This window comes from Pungitius pungitius, chromosome 11 (genome assembly GCF_949316345.1).
Source record: "Pungitius pungitius chromosome 11, fPunPun2.1, whole genome shotgun sequence".
Lineage (NCBI taxonomy): Eukaryota > Metazoa > Chordata > Actinopteri > Perciformes > Gasterosteidae > Pungitius > Pungitius pungitius.
In genome coordinates this window covers 1,889,638-1,911,426 of record NC_084910.1, presented here as the reverse complement: position 1 = coordinate 1,911,426, position 21,789 = coordinate 1,889,638, and the positions used below count along the sequence as shown (strand labels likewise).

Below are 21,789 nucleotides of genomic sequence, written 5' to 3'. Positions count from 1 at the left end.
CAGAATGTTTTGCTGAACACGCCATAAACATGTGGATAAAGGCTCCACTTAGGTGGATGTTTGAAGGGAAAACACATTTTAAAAACAATTGCAATCTTTTTAGCCTTCCACCAAAGTAATGGAAGTTAAAACCAAACTAATTTAAGTCAATTACGTCTGCATTTCCCTCCAGCATAGTCTGCGAGATTAGTCTGGTTTTATCACAGCTTTAATTGTATTCTGTGGCGGACAATTTCACAGAGGGTTGGATGAAGGTTGGGGGGGATTTAAAAAGCTTCGGCCATGATCTGTGTGTGTGTGTGTGTCCTTCAAAGGTCACTTTCCCTCCGTGAGGTTAATTACAAATCACTAGGCAGGCCAACTTTTGGGGACATCTATAATGTGCACTGTTATGCATTATTATTTTGGGGGACTTTATTTTGCACCCAGGCTCTAAAACCGAGGTATTCAATTTAAATTCAACAAGGTCCATGTAGAGAATTTCCCACTATGCACGGTAACCTTTTGGGGAGGGAACGCACAAAGACGTAAGGTAAGAAGCAAAGTCTGCTTAAACTGATCCGTAGCACACTTAGTGATGCGCATTAATGTTTACAGTAATAGGTGAATAATAACTGAGTTAGAAGCGGCAGGTGTCCACAGGACCAGACGGAATCACGATCTACCAAAACCTGAATTATTTGAAGTTGCCCAGTCGTTGTATTAATCCTCTGTATGTAGCCAACAGCTGACTGTACAATTTAATAATCTCAACAAAATGTATTGTCGGTTTTCAAATGATAAATAATACATAATGTAATAAACAATTTTGCTGTTAAATAAGCGATGAAACAATTTTCTCTTCAAAAAAGTACTTCAATTTTGAAAAATAAATGTAACCATCCATATTCAGATAATTAAGGCGTTTCGAAGGCTTTCACCCAAAAAATTCCCAATATTGAATTGTGGTCTTCTCACTGTCATTTGTATGCAGGGACTTTATCTGTGATAGTTGAAACCACACATTTCAAGATTGTGATTACATTTGCCACCTGGTTTTACATTTCTCCGCCGTCATTTTGGACGAGTGGTTACGTTGTATGTGTTTGCTTCGTCTCGTAGGGGCGCTTCACGTGGCAGATTTTTATCAAGTCAGTCCCTGAACATATGAGACCTGTGTCATTTTGTTCGCTGTGGCTAGAAAAGCTGCACGCGTCACTTGAAAAATTCTTCCATTATTCCTGGTTATATGTCCAGATACAGATTAGACCTGCTATTGACCCCGGCTTTAAAGGATTCTGACTCCTTGTCTTTATCTCATTGCTCCCCCCCCCCCCCCCCCCCCCCCCCCCCCCCCGCCGTCTTTCCCCTCTCTACCTGAGCTGTCCCTCTCACTATAGAGCAGATCAGAGACTGGCTGTTAGCAGCGAGCGGGGGCTCTCTGCTTCACAATGCTCACCCGGTGTAATATATCAAGAGTGTGGGTCCCCCGGGGGCCGTCACCATCCGTGCCACTGTTTTATTCATCCGCTCCCTTGTCTCATTACGATTCTGCCCCACATTAAATTTTGTGTTCGGGAGGGTCAGAATGCTATTACTACACAGCGCTGCTAATCCAGGTGGGCTGTAGGGGGGAGGAAAGGTAAGGAGTGAACAATGAGGCAACGAAGAAAGGGGGCTGAGTGTTGGGGCGGGAAGATGGAAAAGAGAGCATGTTATGAGGGAGGAGGGATCAGGGATTTGATCAACACAGCAAAAGGGTGAGTATGGGAAAGAAATGGAAAAAGATGGACGGCAACGGTAAGCGTCTCGGAGACTCCAAAGAAGCAGTCGGTAAAATGTTGAGGAAAAAGCGAAATGGCTGTAATGAGGAAATGGGACAGCAGAGGGAAGTCCAGAGGGAAGGCTGGTAACCATGTGTAGAGTGTAGAGAGATGGACAAACAGTAACTCAGCCACTGTAGGAGGCAACTGAACACCAAAAGCAATTATCTGGGTTTAATTCCTACTTTTAACCTTTATCTTGGCAATGAACCGTTATTATAAGCAGTTGCTCTTATTTTCCACTTACGATTCATCTTGTGTAGACCCATAGCATACTCACCGTGTCCAGAGTCAGGAGCTTGGTGCCTATGATCCTCTGGGCCGTTGTGACTTTCGGGCCAGGTCTTGCCAGTCCCCTGCTGTGTGGCTGGTGTACCACATGGTGGCGCAGTGGCAGAGCGTTGAGTGAATGGGGCTCCTGTAGAAGTTGACCATGCGCTTAGAGGTGAGTTTGGCTTTCTGGAGTTCCCTCAGGAAGAGCGGCCTCTGTTGGGCTTTCCTTACTAGGTGGGAGGGGTTGATGGCCCATTTGAGATCCCAGGAACACTCCACCTCCTCACTGTACGTGGAGGATGGTCTTCCTGGTGGACGAGGTTATTGTCAGAACACCACATGACCAGATGTTGCACCTCTTCTCTGTATTGCACCTCCTTGTTGTCTGATATCAGTCCTTCTATAGCGGAAAAGGGCCGGGCTGAGCATGCAGTGGTCAGGATCAGGGTGGGGGGGGGGCTGACAGTTCTGATAGTTTGTGGTCTGTTTGTGAGGAGACTTGAATTGTCTAGTGTAGTTGCTGAGATCATTAATGGTGTTTATGGGGACGTTTTGTAACACGGGATTTCTTTAACAATCTGAGCATCTTTCTCAATAACGTACTAATGTTTTTTGTGTTTTTCAAATGCACATCAACACTGTCTTTTCCGTCTCTCCCAATGAGGCTATGAGAGAATGATGCATGATACACAGTTGCACTCATTATTCAACCCCCCATTGCAAATTAGGATTAGTGACAAATATACAAACGTTCAGCTGTTTATAATGAACATCTCAAATAACAATTTGAATGGCTCACCACGACTAATACTACAAATGCTATTTCTGACGGCAACTGCAGTCTCAATGATTCAACCCCGTTTGCGACGTGCATTCTTAGTACTCATTAAAGCAGCCTTTTGCCAACGTGTTGCACAGCCGGGCACCAGGCTCTGTAAATACTGGGATTGCACTAAAAATGACAAATGCTTTCAAAGTAGGCCTATTGTTGAGTTGAAAGTCAAAACCACATGTGAGATTTTACAAGCATGGATACATTATCTTTGGTTCAGAACCATCATTGACGGCTTCTCTAATGGAATAAACGCAACAATATAATCCTGCTAGTTCTAGCAACTTGTTGTTCTAGATAAATCCTTTTAAATGTTATTAATGTCACTCTGTTAAACAGAGCAGACATAGTTTGGGTCCCTCGGGCCCCGTGTAACCCGTGGACCAGCTTGCCCGTAAATGAAACCAAAGGCCGTCGGCGTTTCATCATCGCTCACTTCCACCAGTTGGGTAACTTCATCACTCTGTGACTGACATACTGAAGCGTTTTAAACGGCTGGCTCCCAGGCAGCAGTCCTGCCAGAAAGAGTTGGTGGGGCAGTGTTTCCTCGAGTGGGTCGGGGGGGGGGTTTATGGATGAATGGATTGCGCCCAGAAACGAGTCCTGTAACACCAACATTAAACTAAATCGGCGCGTCCTTCAACAAGACCCAAAGTCACCCCTAGAATGCTTAGGGTGGGTGAAACACTGAGGTCAAATTTCATATACATGCTTGGTATGTTTCTGACAAATGTTATAGAATGTAAGTACTGTATTGTCCTATACATTTGAAAATATATTACCTTTTTTAAGAGTCTAAATACCTGCCAGCTCCCTTCTTTGAGTGTTGCCGTGGAGATCAGGTGGATTTATTTGCACTTTTCCTCCCACTCAAAAAACAGACTAGAATATGTGCGAAAACGGTCACAGGCCATATCCCCTTCCACGTTATCTCCCCATTCCCACTATGACCCGTCCACGTGTCATTTAAACAAAGCGGCCCCTCCTCTGGCCCATCACGCCGCTGGTGCGTCGCTGACTCTGTGTTTTTGTGTGTGTGGACGTGTGAGGCAGGCAGGCAGCTCTCCGCGGGCTTTGCTTAACTAAGATTAATTGCACCTAATCCACTGTGCCAGGTGGAACATGGGTGCGCTCGCACAAACACGGACGCGGGCACACACAGCGACACACATCCCATTATAGCCTTGCTAGTGAAAATTAGCCTCGTATCTCTCCGGACGCCTCGGAACAGACCACAACTCGATACCACCATTTACTCCTCGACAACTGGCGCATTCATCACGGTTCCCCCGCGCTGAGCGCGTGGTGCGGACAGAAGGACGTGCTATCTGCTCTGCACATCGGCGCCTGCTGACCCTCGACGGAACCGGAGAGTGCTTGTTGACTTTAGGAGGAAAAAGGAAAAGCGTGTGCTTGAAAATGGTGCCGTTTTGACAGGGGTGTGCGAGGTGCAGCGTTGTCTGTAGGAACATGCGAAGGAATTCAACTTTTATTTGCGTTTACACCTGTACAATGTGCATATAAATATCCCTTAATGAGAACCTGTACATGGAAACCGTAGCTAAACTTTTGCTTTCTACAGTGTGCTCAAATGGCATAAAAGACCTGCTGACTCCTTCCATGTAGCTTTCTCCTCCTCATCCGCTGAGTCCACTCGTTGCCCTTCTCCTCCTCACCTCTCTATTTCTGTCTGTCATAATGATGTTGAGTGTTGGACCTCTTAATCTTGTCACTGTGTTGTCATGCACATAATGTATCTGCGTCAGTGCTTACCCACTTGTTCCTGTTAGATGAACTCGAAGGCTCCTCCTGCAGCACCACTGGTTCGTTATGTCTGAAATGGGTCCATTGTGAGCACATTTTGAACAGCGTAAATTAACCCTACAGATTCAATTAACGTTTATATATATTTATATTTTTCCTTTACCATTGTTCGACAGTCCCTGGTCTGCACTATAATAACCTCTGAATATGCATGGTTTTAATTCCTGGTGTGATTTATTTTTTAGGAGGCTTTAGCTTACCTTCATGTTAGCAGGATTCTCACAAATGTCACTGGTGAACCACAGGATCACACAGCGTGTGAAACTCCATCTTTTCAGCCTTCATGTAATGTTTTGTCAGACGAGCCAGTGACCGGACCCATCAGCGTGTTGTGAGGAGCTCCTGGCAGCAGTAGGTAGGGAGCAAGGTGGCATCTAGGAAGAGGCTTGGCTTTATGCTTTAACGCTTCTCGCAGGTCCGGCTTTGGTAAGCGCTTGACTGATTGTTTGTCCACTCACAAATGTATTTTTAGATGCCCGCTCTTTTTCAAACTGATTCCTTGATCCCAGGAGCTGCCTTTTTAGATGTTTCAGTGTAACAAACCATCCGGGGGGGGGGGCGTCAGGTTTTAGCACGAATCAGTCAGTTTGAGAATCTACAATCTCCATCATTTGTTCCCAGTTTTGCACTTTTCAGAAACGCCACACCTCAAAGGTGCATGGTGCAGACATTTCTGTGCACTTGAGGTCAGATCTCGGCTCTCTTTGAGAAGAATGTGATTACCTGTTTCCCCCTTGTTCATTATTGATCTATTATATTGACCCAGAAATGCACAGGACATGCACAGGAAAATGTGGATCTTCAGAGATCCTAGACATTAGTCTAACAGAGACTTGTAATGCGATGAATAGACTCAATGAGGAGGAAAAAGCAATCATTTCATCAGGTATTCTCCGCTCCTGCTTAGTGACTTGGGAGGAGTAGCGATGTTAACGGGAGGCAGGGTAAACAGTCAAGCAGACGCGGAACAACAAGGCACAACAGGCAGCTCGTCTCAAGGCCTTCGACTGTCAAGATTGACTTTGTTCTCCAAACCAGACAATTCCAGATGTGGTGTTGAACAAAGGGGAAAGTCTTGCTAGCGGCGCTTAGAATACTTAGCAGGATTGTGACACTTTTAAAGAAAACTACACGTGTAGACCGGGGATGGTGAGAACCATTCTCTGCTTATATCTGCGTTTGTGTCGAGTGTGTCACTCATGGGTCGAGAACGTGGGCTCATTAAGTCCTGAGGGGTCCGATGAAAACCGTGAAACTACACGCCATTCTGTGACGATGGCGGCTTTAGACATTAATGTGCCGAATCCTTTTTGTTTAGCTTTTCCTCTCGGCTCTGAAGTATTTATGACATGCCAAGATGAGCATGCTTCGCTGTCGCCACTGAGCACCACTGGCAGAGTATGAGGAATTGGTCATTCAGCGCAGCCTGCGAGGCCAGCGCTCCCATCAATCATCAGAATGGACTTTGTTTTGTGTTTTTCAATGTGGACTTTGAGAGGAAATTGATGGGTCAACGCAAAGTCAAAATGTATTTTGTATGCGAGGAGAGAAAGCAAAGCCTTCTTCTTGATTTGTCCCTTGCTGGACACCATCGCTGCTCTTTAGAAAGCAGCTGTACTTTTCTGTTTGGAAACTAAACTTTAAACCGTTCATTATTCTATCTTTAGAATTGCAACTAAAGACATACTTAGATATACCTCTAATTGGACTGTCAAACCTCATTTGAGCTTTTTAAAATGAAAAAAGCACAGAAAGGAAATGAAGGTAATGTAAATGCTCCAATGTTTGTATTTATTTCCTTTTATTCACCTTCTCCAATAAGTAAAAGCATAGACTGGTGCTTACTTATTGTTTTGCAGGCTCCCACTCACGTTGTTGATTACGATGTGCTGTGACACACGGACCCTCGCATTCAGAGACCCACACTAACTCGCACGCATCCTGCAGCCCGCGCCAACATGTTGTGGCCTGCAGCAGCATGCGGGCTCTGATGCAGTTCACCTCTCGTGTCATTGACCATTAGAGAACAGACTCTGTCCTGTTCATTGCGATGACACGCGCTCCCAATCGCACACTGGTCTTGCCTGGTTGATTATGACGCTTAACCTTATTGCCCCCCCCCCCCCCCCCCCACACTCACGCGTAGTCTTCTACGTGCACTTTCCACACACTCCTGTTCACAAACACACTCCCGCTCTCCCAAATTTTCCAGTCACTCAGAATCACATCCTATTCACCATTCTCTTACCCATACTATTTTTTCTTTCTTTCTTTTTGTCTTACACCCCCCCCCCCCCCATTTCCTCCTCCTCACTCGCACACCCACAGTCGTACTCACTCACACACAAGCGCGACGGGAATAGGCAGACTCATTCCCCGTCTGGCCTCGGGACCCAGATTGATTGATTTTTAGGGGAGGAGGCAGGACAGCCGGAATGAACGAGGAATAGCAAACGGTGGCGCATGCTCCCACCTCTGTGCCTTGATGATACTCTGAAATTGGCTATTCTCTGGCTTATGCTGGCGTTAATGTCCACAGAATGTTAAATGCTGTCGCGGTAATGCAACAATGGGGAGCTCTTTTTTTTTTTTTCTCTCCATAGAAATGCAAAGGGGTTGTCATGCTGGGGTTTTCTTTGGGATGGTTAAGTCTCACCCTGGAAGGGATCCAGATATCAAAGGTAGTACCCATGATGGCTTCTCATGTGGTGAATGAATGAGTGAGTAATGGAAGGAATCACTCATTTCTAGCTGATTTTTGTGAATGTCTAACTGCTTGAGTCTGGATAGAACAAGTCAGTCTCCTCACTGCCTTCCAAGAACATGCATATTTTGTGGTATATTATTTAAAGCAAATCTTTTTTAGATCTGTACAAAGTGTACCTTTTTGTGTTTTAGGCAATTTTGAGTGGTCTGCATAAAGTACGGAATGATATGTCATTGCAATAAATATTGGCAGTTTTCAACAGTATTCTCGGGATGCGGTAGTTTTAATATTTGTATATTTTCGAGATCCAATAGTAATGATTGGGTCATAAGCAAGAGTTACCAATATTAATGTTAAGCCACTAAATTGTTTGTATTAGCTTCTGGCCTTTGACCAAATCTCAGTTGGAGACACTGCTATCCGAGTAGTCATTAGTAATTCAGGAGCAGCTCCAGCATTAGCCCAACCATTTGGCCCAATCAACCGCTTCTTTAACTACATGTTGGTGTCTCTGCAGAATTTCAGCCAACAGTCTCTGTGTCTTTGGGTGGGCGCTTGGTAGCTTTCGGCCGCTGCGTTCACTTCCTGGCTTTGGGAAAACTTGCTGGAGTCTCATGTTTTTAGGATTTCTTTGGAACCTCCTCTGCGCGTTTGAAACTCTCAGCACTCGATAACGGGAACCGAAGAGCAAATGCACTATGGTTTGGCCATCGGTGCAAGAGGTGATGACTGTAGCGACGTAAAACACAAACTGACTGGGCATATGAAGACTGTGCACCCGCAGCCAGGTTACCAAGAACCAGGAAGGGAGCTGCTGGTTGGATTAGACACACGTGAAAGCCGATCGGTTACGCAATCCTCAATTTCCCGGCTAATGACAAAGCGTCGCGGCATGTACACGCACCAGTGTAGCTCGAGAGGCAAGCACTCGCACCGACCCTGGCATCAAAGAGCAGAGGCCGATGCAGTGGCGAGGTGGGAGGAGGCCCCCCCCTCCTCACTGGGCTCTACGTGCCTTGAAGTCTGCTGCCAGCGTTCCCCGAGGCAGAGCTGCTCTCTGACACACTAACTCTGCATGGCACAGGCACTGGCCCAGCTCCAGTCTGGGCCCCCGCTGCGTCCTACTCGGGGTGAACTCTGTTTGTAGTCGCACTCCTGGCTCAATGAAGCACCCCTCTTTCAATGTGTAGGGTGACGATATGGCGGAGAGCTCCGGGACGAATTGCCCTCTCTCAATATTATAGTCTACACACATTCTCTTGAGGGTTTGCTACTATGCTTGAGAATCAATCACACACTCTCTCCAGACACACACACACACACACACACACACACAGGCAGACACCACCTGACACCTCTCCCTCGGTGGTTTGTCACTGAGTTGCTACACGATCCCCAATCTCGTGTCTTCCGCCTGATGATACCCAATCTTCCCGAAACCCTTTCCCTGCTTGCCATCTCTCCACCCTATTATCCAGTGAATCCAGGCTGCCTGCTTTTTTATCTCTCTGACAATGTCCATCGCTGAATAAAAAGGCCAGATAAGGCCGGCCTGGTAGAGGCGCTCCATCCCGGCCGGACCGCCTGTGAATGAGGCCTCTTTGTCCCCCTGTCACAGTCCAATGTTCTGATCCAGATGTTCCCTGTTTGATTGTCTGGAGTTGCCCTTCTCCTCGGGACGCACTCCTGCTGTAGGGGGAAAATGTGTAAATGTGGGCAGACCGGTGCAAATTATTCTCTGCGTGTACAGCAGAGGCAGCGTAACTAATTACATGCTTGTGGGAGGCTGGCTAATGACTGGATGAGCTAATGCAAATAAACCTGAAGGTTTGGCGTGTGTTGTGAGTGCCGTCTGTACTCTGAGATCGCTCGAGGTGACCAAGTGGATGTGTGTTTTGACTGAATTCACTCCCTGCTTTACATGGCAGCATCACCGGAGGTCAAATTCAGGCAATTGGAAAAGGACCCCGAGGAGAAGATTACGTCTTTGACACTCAATCACTCCCCCTTCTTCCTTTTTTTCTAAACGCCTCACCACCCTCTTCCTCATCCCCTTACTCCTCCTCTCCTCCCCCTCTGCGACTTGGACATTTTCCTCTCTCTCCACTATCCTCCCCCTTGTCATTCTCTTTCCTCTCTTTCTGTTTGTCTGCTTTCCGCCTCTCCAGGTTGTTCTTGTTAACAGCCCCAGCAGGAGATGGATGTGCTCTACAGGCTGGGGTCTAGGGGACCACAGCTGCCCAATAATACCTGATTTATCAACGTCCTCCAGCTAGCCTGCATGGAGATGTTGTTTTGCTCTCGTGCTTTGGTTGCTTGTATTTCTGGCTGCCGGTCCTTACGATGTGTCTGGTGTAATGAAATGGCTCTCCTTGTGATGTATCGAGCCTTCTCTCCAGTAGCTAAAGCCCATCTGTGTGTCTATCCATCTGTGTTTTTTTTTCTCTGTCTGGAAGTATTTCCTGACACAAGGAATGAAAGCATGAATGATGTCCGGGTTGAGGTTTGTTTTAGGATTCTCATCCACTTGAAGCTTTTGTTTCTTTATGTTTTGTTGAATTTTGTTTTTCTCCCTGCCGTCTGTTCTTGCACCATGGATAGTTCCAATTGGAGACCAGATACTCGGATTTCTCCCAAAAAATGTTTTTTTTAATTTTTTTTAATGAAGTTAATTTTGAATGAAATGTTTTCTTTCTCACCCTTTTTCCGTCTCACTCCTCTGACTTTCCCTCTCTTTGTTTGTACTTCTTTCTCTGCCCGTAGTCCAGTACCAGATGGAGATGATGCGTTCTCTGCGCCACGTCAACATTGACCATCTGCATGTGGGCTGGTACCAGTCCACCTACTATGGCTCCTTTGTCAGCCGAGCGCTGCTCGACTCGCAGTTCAGCTATCAGCACGCCATCGAAGAGTCAGTGGTGCTCATTTATGGTAAGTTGACCCATACAGGAGGAGGAGAACAACTGGACTTCTTTCCACTCACGCGCCAACATGAAAATAATGTAGGAACTGTATATGAAATTGGTAGGACACAATATAACTGCTCCAAAGTGTCTACAGGGGAGTCCTGTCAAGAAATCAAATGCATTGTAAATATCTGGAAGAAAAAGCCATTCTTAATTCTCACACTACATAAAGAACTCTGTTTGAAATGATCCAAGTTGGCTTTGTGTTGGAGGCTACCTTCTTTGAAAAAACCCAAACCATGTGTTTCAATGTTACTTGAGTAGAACGGTTCAGTCCCGAGAGCTGCAGGGTCCCACCGACAGGGCAGGGAAACATGGTCAGGATTAACAAGGTGGCCACCAAAAGATCACGTATCTGTGTTGTGTGCGTACACCTGCTTCACAGTCAAGACCTCAAGAGCTGCCCGTAATTGCTGCACCACAGATGCCATCCCAGATGGATGACGCTGTCTTTCAAAGTACAACAATATGAAAACCGACATGCAGTTAAACACTGCATTTAACTCCTGTCTCTAAATACATGCTGATTCACAACTACATACAATTAGTGCTCATTGACTTCAGAGGCTGTATGTTGGCGCATGTGTGACTTTTACGAGCTGAAGAAGTATCTAAAGATAGTACACGACACAATGATGTGTTTATCCACATTCCCTTCCAGTCATGAATCCTTTTTTTTTTTTGTTTTTAAGTAGATCACCATGACATGGCCAAGTGTGGGCAACCCCTGGCGTGAAGGGACTCCCCACGGCCCTGTCCCCTGCCTCCAAACTTCAGGGTTGTCATGTTCTCAAATCGCACAAAACCTCGACGGGCAAAGATTAATTTTGACCAGCAGACATCTGAACCCCTGTGATCTGGTCCCGTCAGCCAGCTGGCCAACGAGGCAGGCCGCCGGCCCTTTCTCATTCTAAACGAGGCCCCCTGTTAGTGTCAGTCAATAATGCAGCGCTTAATGGATCAAAGCCCCTCAAAGGAATTGACATCATCGCTCTTTAAAGACAAAGGGAAAGAAAATTGATTTCTGTTTTCCTCTCCTAGTCATTAGCTCACCGCTCACTTTACTCTGATTTGGTCAATCAATTCGGTGCCCAGCTGGCGAGAGAAAACTGGCTTCCGTCTAGGAGCTTAAGATGGAGGCAAAGCGGAAAATTACAATATCTTGTCGGAGATTCAGAGCTTTCAGGGACATGTATATTATATGTGCTTCCAATGAATAGGAGGAGATCGCCTTCATCAGGTGTCATCACCCAGCCCAGATGAAGATTGGCCATCACTGATTGTGATTGGCTGTATCTCGTTTGGGAGGGACTGATGGCTCTCCACAGTTGTCCCTTGGGAAGGGTTTAAGTCACACAAGCGTTGCTGTTAAAATGCAGTTTGGTGGCTGCCGGCCAGTCTGCGCCACCATCACCGCTTTCTCGCTGTGCGTTTGTAGCGAGTAGCATAAACGGGAAGACAGTGTTGTGGAATAAAGTTGGACGACCGAGCGCTTCCTCCGAGTCGCTCTGGATACTTTACATTTTGCTGTCTTTTTACTTTAACTTGCCTTCAGTTGGTTGAATTGGTTTAATGTCGTGGAGCCTGCTGTGTAAATGTCATTTTGCAAAGGACGGACCACTAGCTCCTCCACTGCTTTCCTTGCTGCTCACATTAGGGCGCCTACACAGACACAAGGGTTTTCAGAATCCCAGTTAGATGACAAAATAAAACCAGTAAGCTATCTAATGGGGAGAAACTGGATCTCACCTGATTGTTTTTTTTTTCCTGCTCTTTGCTGAAGACACTGGGTACTCAGTTGGACGTCTTTCAATGTTTGCAATAATAACTTTACTCTTTTGAGATGTGTAAACATAAATAAAATGTAGTGCTTTATAAATACTCTTAACTGCTTGACATCATATTTTGTAAGAACAACATACATTCTGGATTGTGGCTTTCAACAAATGGAAAGAAAACCTAATTATTCCTGCTATTGTACCATATAAATTCCATTTGTAGATCGAATGTAGTTTAAAATGGAGAATTGGTAGTAATGGCTTCATCACCAGGCCCTCGGTTAAACAACCTCACGTCTTGTATGCGCCGTATCACTGAACGATAAAGTGGCAGAGGTATAAAGTCAGGATGCTTCAGGAACCCTCCTCACTCTGTTTCTTGTTCTTGGATAGGTTTGGATTTAGTACCAAAGTGCAATTTCATCAAATCGATAAGAGCCATTATAAGTACAATTTGAGTGCTACAATTTGAGTCTTTTGTGTCAAGGTCTGGTCTGAAGAGGTGTGTCTTTAGTTTGTGACGGAAGATGTAAAGACTCTGAGGTCCTGATGTCATCAGAGAGCTCATTCCACCGTTTAGGAGCCAGGACAGCAAAGGATCTCCAGACCTGAATGATAAAGTAGAATAAAGACTATGTCAGCAGATGACTAAGAGTTCTATGGAATTGATTGTGTCCCAAACAAAACCCTGGAAAGTTTTGATGAAATAGGTAGACCGGGTTCAACATGAAAACTTGTATCAAAACATTAGTTTACAAAGGCTCAGAAAACCCACCAGATGAATGAGACGGAGTTGTATGAACAGATGTTCCTGCTGTGAAATGCCACCAGTCTTTCTTCGATTCATCAAGACTTCTGTGTTCTCTGGAGTCTTCCTTCACCGTGGGGACATGTCACAATATGTTTTTCTCAACTCTCCAAACTCGTGTCATTGCAGACCCCATAAAGACGGCGCAAGGCTCCCTGTCCCTCAAGGCCTACAGGCTCACCCCCAAACTCATGGAGATCTGCAAAGAGAAGGATTTCACACCGGAGTGGTGAGTAGCTGATGGCGAATCACGCAACAAAACAGACACTTAATGGAAGGGAACGTGCACACATGGGTGTTTGTTGCCATCTGTGCACACACAGCCTGGTAGTCTAACATGGCTGTTTGGGTTTGCCTGTTGGCTTCTTTTTTCCCACTCTGCTTATCCATTGGATGCAAATAAAGGCTTGTGCATCCACAGGGGAGACATTACGAGGTAGTTGCAGATTGATGCTGGTGGTGATGAGGCTTTATCAGATCGTCCTTGCCTGTCCAACAAATGTACCACGATTACACTTTTTCTGACCGTGAGGCTTATGGTAATTGCTTTCAAAGTGCAGCTAAATGTAATGAGGGGACGATGTCCCAGGCAGTCCAGGGTAGTCAAAGTGCCCCAACTCACACGTGCAGAGAGGCGCTTGGAGAGACCCACACGTGCACTGAACAAAATGCAAGGTAACTGGGTCGGGAATATAAATCTTTGCATTTACTAAAAGTGAACTTGAAGGGACAATTTAATGTGATAATTTAATTTCCCATTTGCTCTGCATTTCTCCACCTTTTTTGTCTCTTTTGCCAGTGTTATTGGCCCAGGATCAGAATCCCTCTCATCTCTTTAGTCGGTTCTCATGGTTTATTGCAGCCCCAATCTTTGGTATCTGAGTTCCCAATAAGCCTGGAGTTGATAAGGTGGGGCAGGAAAGGTAAATATTGCCACATAACAATTTTGCCTCAACGCCATTTTCTGAAAAGACAGGAAATCTGGTAATATCCCTCCCCCCCCCCCCACCGAAGATTCAGAGCTTCAGGAGAGTTTAATTTTTCCTCACACAACACTTTGAAAAAAAAGAGGAAAAAAAGTCCTTTCGTTTTGGTGTATTTGATGTTCTATAAGCCGGCATATATTGTGTACCTTCCTGAAAGGACTGGATGGATGAGTGCTGAATAGCCCGATCCCTTTGAACTGCCCTCAAAGTCCGCTGGGGCTACGGAGCCAGTGGTCAATAGCTTCCACTTCAGCACGCAATATGAAGCATCAAATTAGTCGCCCTGCAGAGTCGACCTTTGGCTTCGTCCAATGGGGCCCAACTCAGAAAGAGCATGGCATTAAGTGTGTCTAAGTCCGGTAGGGCTAACCGTTGTGTCCTGCCCGCAATGTGCTGTCCTTGATTTTCCTCATAGACAACTTTTCATATCACTCTGAAAAGGTCATGATTTGCAGGAAATATTTTCAAGGAACTGCAGATGGATAGCTGTGCCAATATTTATTATACATCGTATTAATGGTGAATCATTGTATATTTTACTGCTAGCCGTGCTCCTCTTCCTCCCACCCCGAGCCTGAGGCAGAATTGTCCCCTAGCGCTGCCTTTAACAGTGTCCTCTTAAAGGTCGCCTGAGGTGATGGTCATTTTTTTGGAAATGACCTTATCAAAATCAGATGGTGCGACGCATATCTTTATCACATGGATATTTGCAATATACAAATCTCGTGTTCTGGCCCCGTGCACACGTTGGATTTAGTGTAATGATTCCCCTAACGAGCCAACATTGGACGTATACAGACACTAGTTTGGAGCTCATGCACTGCCGCAATGTTATAGTCATTTTTTGAGACATAAAGCAAACGTTGAAGTTCCATTTTGTGTTAACAGGCGAGAAAAAGAGATGCAGCTCTTTGTCCTGACAAATAAGAGGTGGTTTTAAAAATCTCTGCTCTGCGCCCTTGTCAGCAGAGCCCTTAAAATAGCCATTTAGACGGCTGGCTGTAACATTGCTCGGGCTGCACACTATGGACATCCCGTCGGATCACAACCTCTTCACATATTGGAATGCAGCAGGTGTAACCTAGCTGTTCATTAGTATTCATTTGGTTGGGTCCAATTTACTTAAATTTACAAGCAAAGTGGTTACGGTACAATGCTCTATTTGCAACCTCTTATTGTAAGTACACTATGCAAATGAAAGTGTCGAACAAACCGTAGAAGATCTCTCTGCCTTCAGCGAAACAGATGTTTATAGCGTGGCGTTGCATCGGAGCTCGAGGTTAGACAACTGTTAACCCCACCGGGCCTTTGCTCATGAACAATGTGTTCAGATTGACTGCGTCTTGGAAATGGGTTTTTCGCTTGCCACAGGCGAATTTCCACCATGGATTCCCACTCACACGCTGTGTCCTGTGTAGTTTCTGCATAAAAGAACAAGTTATCCCCCTATGAAATGTTTGTTTGTTTGATTACTGCTCTTAGTTTAAAAGTATTGACTGTATGACGTGTGTGTGATGGACAATGATGCCGTTTCTTTGAAGGCAAATGACAAGTTCTAACTCAAGGTCTCCCTTTGCCTCCATGTTCTCTTCCCTCTCCAGCTTGAAGAAGGCCAACATTGGCTTTGAGCATATGTTCGAAGAGGTGCCAATCATCATCAAAAACTCCCACCTCATCAACGCACTGATGTGGGATCTGGAGGACAAGTCCACGGTGGCCGACAAGCATGAACTGCTCAACCTCTCCAGCAGGTCAGACGTGAGCTGCTGCAGCGACTAGAAGGCCTTAGGCTCCAGACACTGGTTGTGAAAGTGCGCACGTGGTTTGCTTTTTGGATCGATTATTTTCCTACATGTTTTTCTCAGGTTGCTGCATCGTGTTGTTGCTAAACCAACTTAATACCCCACATTAGTCCTGCATAAATTAGCGGAAATCTTGCTGTAAATTGAGTAGGGAACGTGTAGGTTTTGCAGACAAAACAACTCACTGCTGGAGAACTCTCTTCTCTGAGTTACAAGGCTCCCGGGTACATATTGCACTTTTAGAGATGTGTTTTAAGATCATAATGGCAGGAAGCTTGTCAATCTCAGAAGTCCAATTTGCATTACCTTTTAATATGATTCCTTTTCAAAATCTGCTATTTTCAAGACACTGACTTCAGCAATAAAGGAAAAATACTGTCATACATTAGTAAATCGAACCCTAGGTGTCTAATTTGCCTTTTTTGTAAAATATCTCCACAATCAAATCAAGGTAAATAGCTTATTTATGGAAATGACAGCACTTCAAAAGCTCTTAATATGCAGGGTGCCTCCAGACATGAGTTAAAGCCAGTGCTAAATTAAAATTGATTTGACATTAGGTAACTCCTGGGCATGAGTCCACGTCTTCTGCTCTGTTCTCAGGTGTACCACATTAGTCGAAAGAATAGAAGGTCTACCAATTTTTTAGGCCTAATCAGCCGCCATGGTTTCATTGATTTATTGAGTTTTTTTTAAATGCACACTCTTCTAAGGCCTCTTTAAATTTGTATCTTTGTATTATCACAAAAATGTCATGAAAAGACAATATCCCAATGCTGTTGTTCTTAGTGATGAGGCATAGTTTGTCTAGCCGAGGCGATCACTTCCCTGACGTTTTTTTTCTAAAAACGTTGTTTCCTTCATTCCGATGAACCCGGCCAGTCAAGTTCTTTCTTTAAACAACAACCAAATAATAATACTATCAGCTGCATTTCACATCTCTGGAAAACAGTCAGGCAGCGCCTTGTTTGTCTGCTTCACCATTTACTTTACTTACCTCGTCCATTAGGATATTAGAAAGGTACGATGTGTGGGTCACTGTCCCAGCTGACGACACTAATGAAGGCAGGGTCAGATTTTGTGGAGCTGCGATGTCATGAACTGGAGTACTCTGTGAAAAGTACAACAATTAGCTGAATTACATGACCTACGCTGTAGGAATGTCACCCAGTGGACGGCTCTGGCCCCCCATCAGTGGCTTCTACGGCTCGCCCGCTTCAACCACGCGGTGCTTCAGAGACGGAGGAACGACTCTGGATTCTCTTTGTTGATGAAAACAAAAACAGTGATGATAACACCTGCTCAATCCTGTTAACCTGCTTGGATTACAGTAGCAGATGGGGGAGGCATTCAGCATTGAGACACCCCAAATTGTGTTAGTTGTCAGACATGATTGTGTCTTTCACAGCTTGTGTTGTGCATCTTAGGGGTATGAAACAAACCTCGACACGTATTTGTTGTCTGGACATACCTCACACTCCCAAACATGGTTTACTGCGTATCTTACGTTAGGTACTCATTGGTGTACCCTTAGGTTAGTATCAGCCTTCTTATTGGCCAGTTGAGTCCAAAACTAGGTACAGTAAATGCCACCACTAAATGTCAAAATATCTTTATTTTCAATTTCCTCCAAAATACGAGACCTGCCATCACTAATAAGCACAATATGACCAAATATCACCCCACCGTATTAACTCACAGATTGGCACTCGCATTTAGATCTCAGAGGCTCTCGGCATCGGTCTCACAGGAATTTATCAGCAATCATTTATGGAGATAAACCGCTGCGATTGGAGCAACAGCTGTGAAGCGTCCCAGGGGCAGGTGTGAGAAATCAGCACAATAATGACTCAAAGTGCTGATTTAAACTCCGTTAGCTCGCCGAGCACTCGTACGCTGCAGTGCAGCACATCAGCAGTTGTTGTGATTCTTCTCATCCGTGTCCTGTACCACCACGCCGTCACGAATTAGATCAACGCTCGGGTGTGCAGGGCTAGGAAGGGGGGGAGGGTGGGGGGGATGTGTGGCACCAGTGCAGTCATTTGTTAGAATTGTCAAATAGACTGAAGGAGAAAATTGCATATGGTTTCATTTGGCAAAGAACTGCTCTGAAGTTGAAACATAGCTCATGATATGACCCGTAATGGGGCAAAAGCAGCCCGGCTCTCCCCGTGGGTTTTCCGGCGTGACTGCCGGTGGGATGTCTGGCAAGATGAAATTGTTTCCTGAAGTTGTCAGATTGCCGCGCGGCTCCGTCCTTGTGTTGGATCGTAGTGTTTTGTCTCCCTACGTCTTCTGCTGACAGCCCCGCCCTTTTTCTCCTCATTTCCACCCCTTCAAAAAAAAAGACAACCATAATGGGTTTTATTTAATGTTTTTCCCTTTTGTCTCATTTTCCAATCTGCAGGCCCATTTGTCAATGTCATCTGGGTCTAAGGCTGAGTGAATGCAGTTTCACTCCAGCACGCAGCGTTGTTCTTACCACAGATGATGATGTTGATCGTGGTGATGGATTGCACCGATGTAAATTCATTCATCTGGCCATTTTCCCCCCAAAACATCTCCGAAATGCTTGAACATTTGCAAAGTTCCAAAGCAGCTTGTAGTCCCGTCAGGCCACGCTTTCCTGCCTGCTTTGGTGTAATTGGCCTTCCACACACACACACAACTCGTGGTCGGTGGAAGGACAGGTCCACCAATCTCTGCTCTACAGCACTAACCTTCTTTCTTCGTGATATGTATCCAGCGAGGGAAGGGCATTGTTGAGTCCAGAGAGAAAGGACGACAGATGTGAGGCGCTGTTGGAGCTGCAGCTGTAATGGCAATGCGAAGAGGCACAAGTGGAACCTCGGCAACAAAGAGAGGAAAGTTTGCCTTGAAGAGATGCATTTTGGAAAAATGATCCTTAACACACTAACTTCATCCATGAGCTGGGCTTTGTGCACATCTATTTGTACAGGTCTTTGTGGAAATTAAATAATGATAAGTGTCAATCCCACGATAAATCCAAATATCAATTTTGTGAATTACATTTTCAGCGAGGTAATACTATAATCTTAAATTGGCTCACGACTCTGTCCTCTTTTTTTAAAGTCATTATTCTGCTAGAGGAGCGATCCAGAAATCCGTCAGTCAGTCAGTCAAAAAGTCTCCGTCAGAGTAAAGCACTAAAAATGGAAGTCACTTCCTTGGCAGCTTTAGGGGACTCTACTCTGAACTCTGAACAGAATCTCAGCTAATTTTTCCGCGCACATCATTACAGCTTTTAGAATTTGTCCTCCATTGTCCTGTGTGTGTGTGTGTGTGTGTGTGTTTTCCCCCCCATCCCCCTCAACACACCACTACACAGGCTGGCATTGAACCTGACCTTAAAACCGAATACGTGATGATGGGAAGTGCCGCCGTAGACTTTGATTTCTTATTCAGGGTTGATCGGAGGACTTTGTGACCTGACTGAATAATTGATTCAGAGCCTATAACTAGTAGTGCAGAATGCATTATCCGGAGTGTAGTTGTCCCCAACCACATTCAACTGTGCTTTTGGCTATTTTTCAGCAGGATTAGTAGTAGTAAGGGTAGTACTACTATTACCAGCAGCAACCTCTTCTCACCAAGTGTGTCAAGGACGCAGGCAAGCTGTCCAAAATTCTAAATTAAAATCTGGTCAACACAATCCCATGCACTGACTCTCTCACACACACACACAAACACACACACACAGAGCTCAAGCATTAACGCATGCATAAACGACAGATGTTTGGAAGCATCCCGCTCTGACTAAATGTTTTCCTCAGCATATATTATGAATGCACACCACACAAATTAGCTACCATATTGCTGGATGAAATAGTTTTAAATGGCTTTCGTCAGGCAGAATCAATTTTGACACAGTGAGGGACTCGGCAGGGGAGTGCTGTGGCAGGATTTGGTCTTGGGCCATTTCATGTTTACAGCTCTGACTTGATAGACTGATACAATGCGGTTCAACGGTCTACACTGAGAGACAGACGATTCAGAAAGTCATTCTCTTTTTTTTTTTTACACCGTTTTTTAATTTCAGTTTCGTGTGTGTGTGTGTGTTTAAATGGCATTATGGTGGCATTATGGTTTTATCAGTCGAAGGTGGTTGATGGCGGCGAAGTGCTGAGGTGATAATGACGGATACGGATGGGTGGCTTCAGTGATATTCAGTGTGCATATGTTTTGGATAATGGATGCTTAATTAGATGCACACGCATGTTCAGAAATGTCCAGACTTCATACCTCCTGGCACTTCCTGCACTTTAATACTGGCAGTTTCTTTTATGGGTACTGATAAAAAAAAGTGCATGGCTGTTGGACTTCTGAATGACATAATTCCATATCCATTGCATATTTTAATTCCTATCCCATCACCTTCATAGCCCCAGGAACGATTTGTAGCAGGTGAAATTAATGTAACGTGCTTCATATTCATACGGCCACGTAGAACCTTTTAATTTTGTGGAACCTGTAAAGGTTCAGTTAAGTTTTCCTTGTAGAGAGGAGGCTCATTTAAATGAAAGAACGAAGTTGTCTCAAACTAAAAAGGAATATGTGTTTTGCTCAGGTCAATTATGGTCACATCAGTTTTTTTTTTCAGTGGTACAGATGCTTAGTGGCTATTAAGTTCAGGATTTTGCACAGTCTATGTAATTGAATTGAAGACTGGTAAATGATGTCTTGAGGTTTTTGTTTTTCGCAAGAGATGAGTGAGTAGCCCAGAGAGACATTCATTTATTAAATTGGTAATTGAAAAATCTAGCAGCAAAAAGTAAATCAACTAAAATGACCTAAAACGTCCTTAAAATATTCACAGTATTAACAAAATATGCACGCACACACTCTCAAAACGTTACATCAGCTCAAGTGTACACACAGCCAAAATATACACGGTGCTGGCAGTCCTTGCGGGTGCAGGCGCCATTTAAATAAACATTCAAAATCAGTTTTCCTACAGTACATTCTGCCTCATGTAGCACTCAAACAAAACCATATAATTCCTCAGAGGAAAGTACGAGGGCGGGTTGAAGCGCCGCAGCCTCGTCAAGGTTGAACGTGAGGCAGCAGTGAGACGTTGTGCTCTCATGGGAGGAGCGGCGTGCCGGTGGAGAAGAGTCATGTGATACCAGAGCAGAGAGATGAAGCTCCTCGGGTCCGAGTGCTCTGGAGCCCCGCAGACAATTCAGGGACGGTCCGTCTGTACCTCTATGCGGATAAGCTTCAGATAACAGGCGTCTTTGAGTAATTCATATTTGTAGTTTATTTATGCAAATCCACAAATCCCAGAGCTCCTGTCCACCTGGAGTTAAAGGAGACCTTTAAACTCATTTTTCCCGGTGGTGGTTTGCTGCCACTGGTGTGCATGAATGCATGATTTAAATGCAGCATATAGTGTGTAGACGGAAAAGCAACGTTTAAAGGAATTTCAATTGAAGAAAGAAGAACTGGCTGCCGGGTGGACGAAGAGCTTCTGCTGGACACAAGTGGTGACGCATGCACACGGCCTTGGGATTGACTTTCTGACCTTCTTTTCTTCTAGCAACCATCTTGAGAAGAGCCTCCAGCTTCTGATGGACAGGGTGGATGACATGAGCCAAGACATCGTCAAGTACAACACCTACAGTCGCAACATGAGCAAGCAACAGCAGCAGAAGCACCAGGTAACTCTCATAAACACACACACACACACAAGCTTTCATGAACTACAGCGCTCACACCACTGACTGACACAAAGAGCAGACAGCAGCAGAAACATCAGCTTGCCAGCATGTGTATATATGGGAAAACCACACACACACACACACACACACAGAGGGGTGTTCCCACACAGATGCTCTTGCAGACACAAAGTCAGCAGGAAAGCAGCAGGTATATTTCTCTCAGCTGTAGACACAACCAGCTGCAGCTAGTATCGCAGCAGGCGAGCTGCATGCTCTGGGTAGCGCACACGCACATATTAAAATATGGTATTTCAGGCTTATACAGTACAT

The 21,789-nt window shown here is 45.1% G+C and overlaps 1 protein-coding gene across 1 annotated transcript in view; it reads left to right on the top strand.

Annotated features, from left to right (window-relative positions):
• LOC119197821 (eukaryotic translation initiation factor 3 subunit H) overlaps positions 1-21,789 on the top strand; it is a 37,390-nt gene that overhangs the window by 11,890 nt on the left and 3,711 nt on the right. The window contains exons 3-6 of the mRNA XM_037454444.2: positions 10,202-10,369; positions 13,120-13,219; positions 15,578-15,727; positions 21,339-21,459. Coding sequence (XP_037310341.1) covers positions 10,202-10,369; positions 13,120-13,219; positions 15,578-15,727; positions 21,339-21,459 — 539 coding nt within the window. The remainder of the gene's footprint in view (positions 1-10,201; positions 10,370-13,119; positions 13,220-15,577; positions 15,728-21,338; positions 21,460-21,789) is intronic.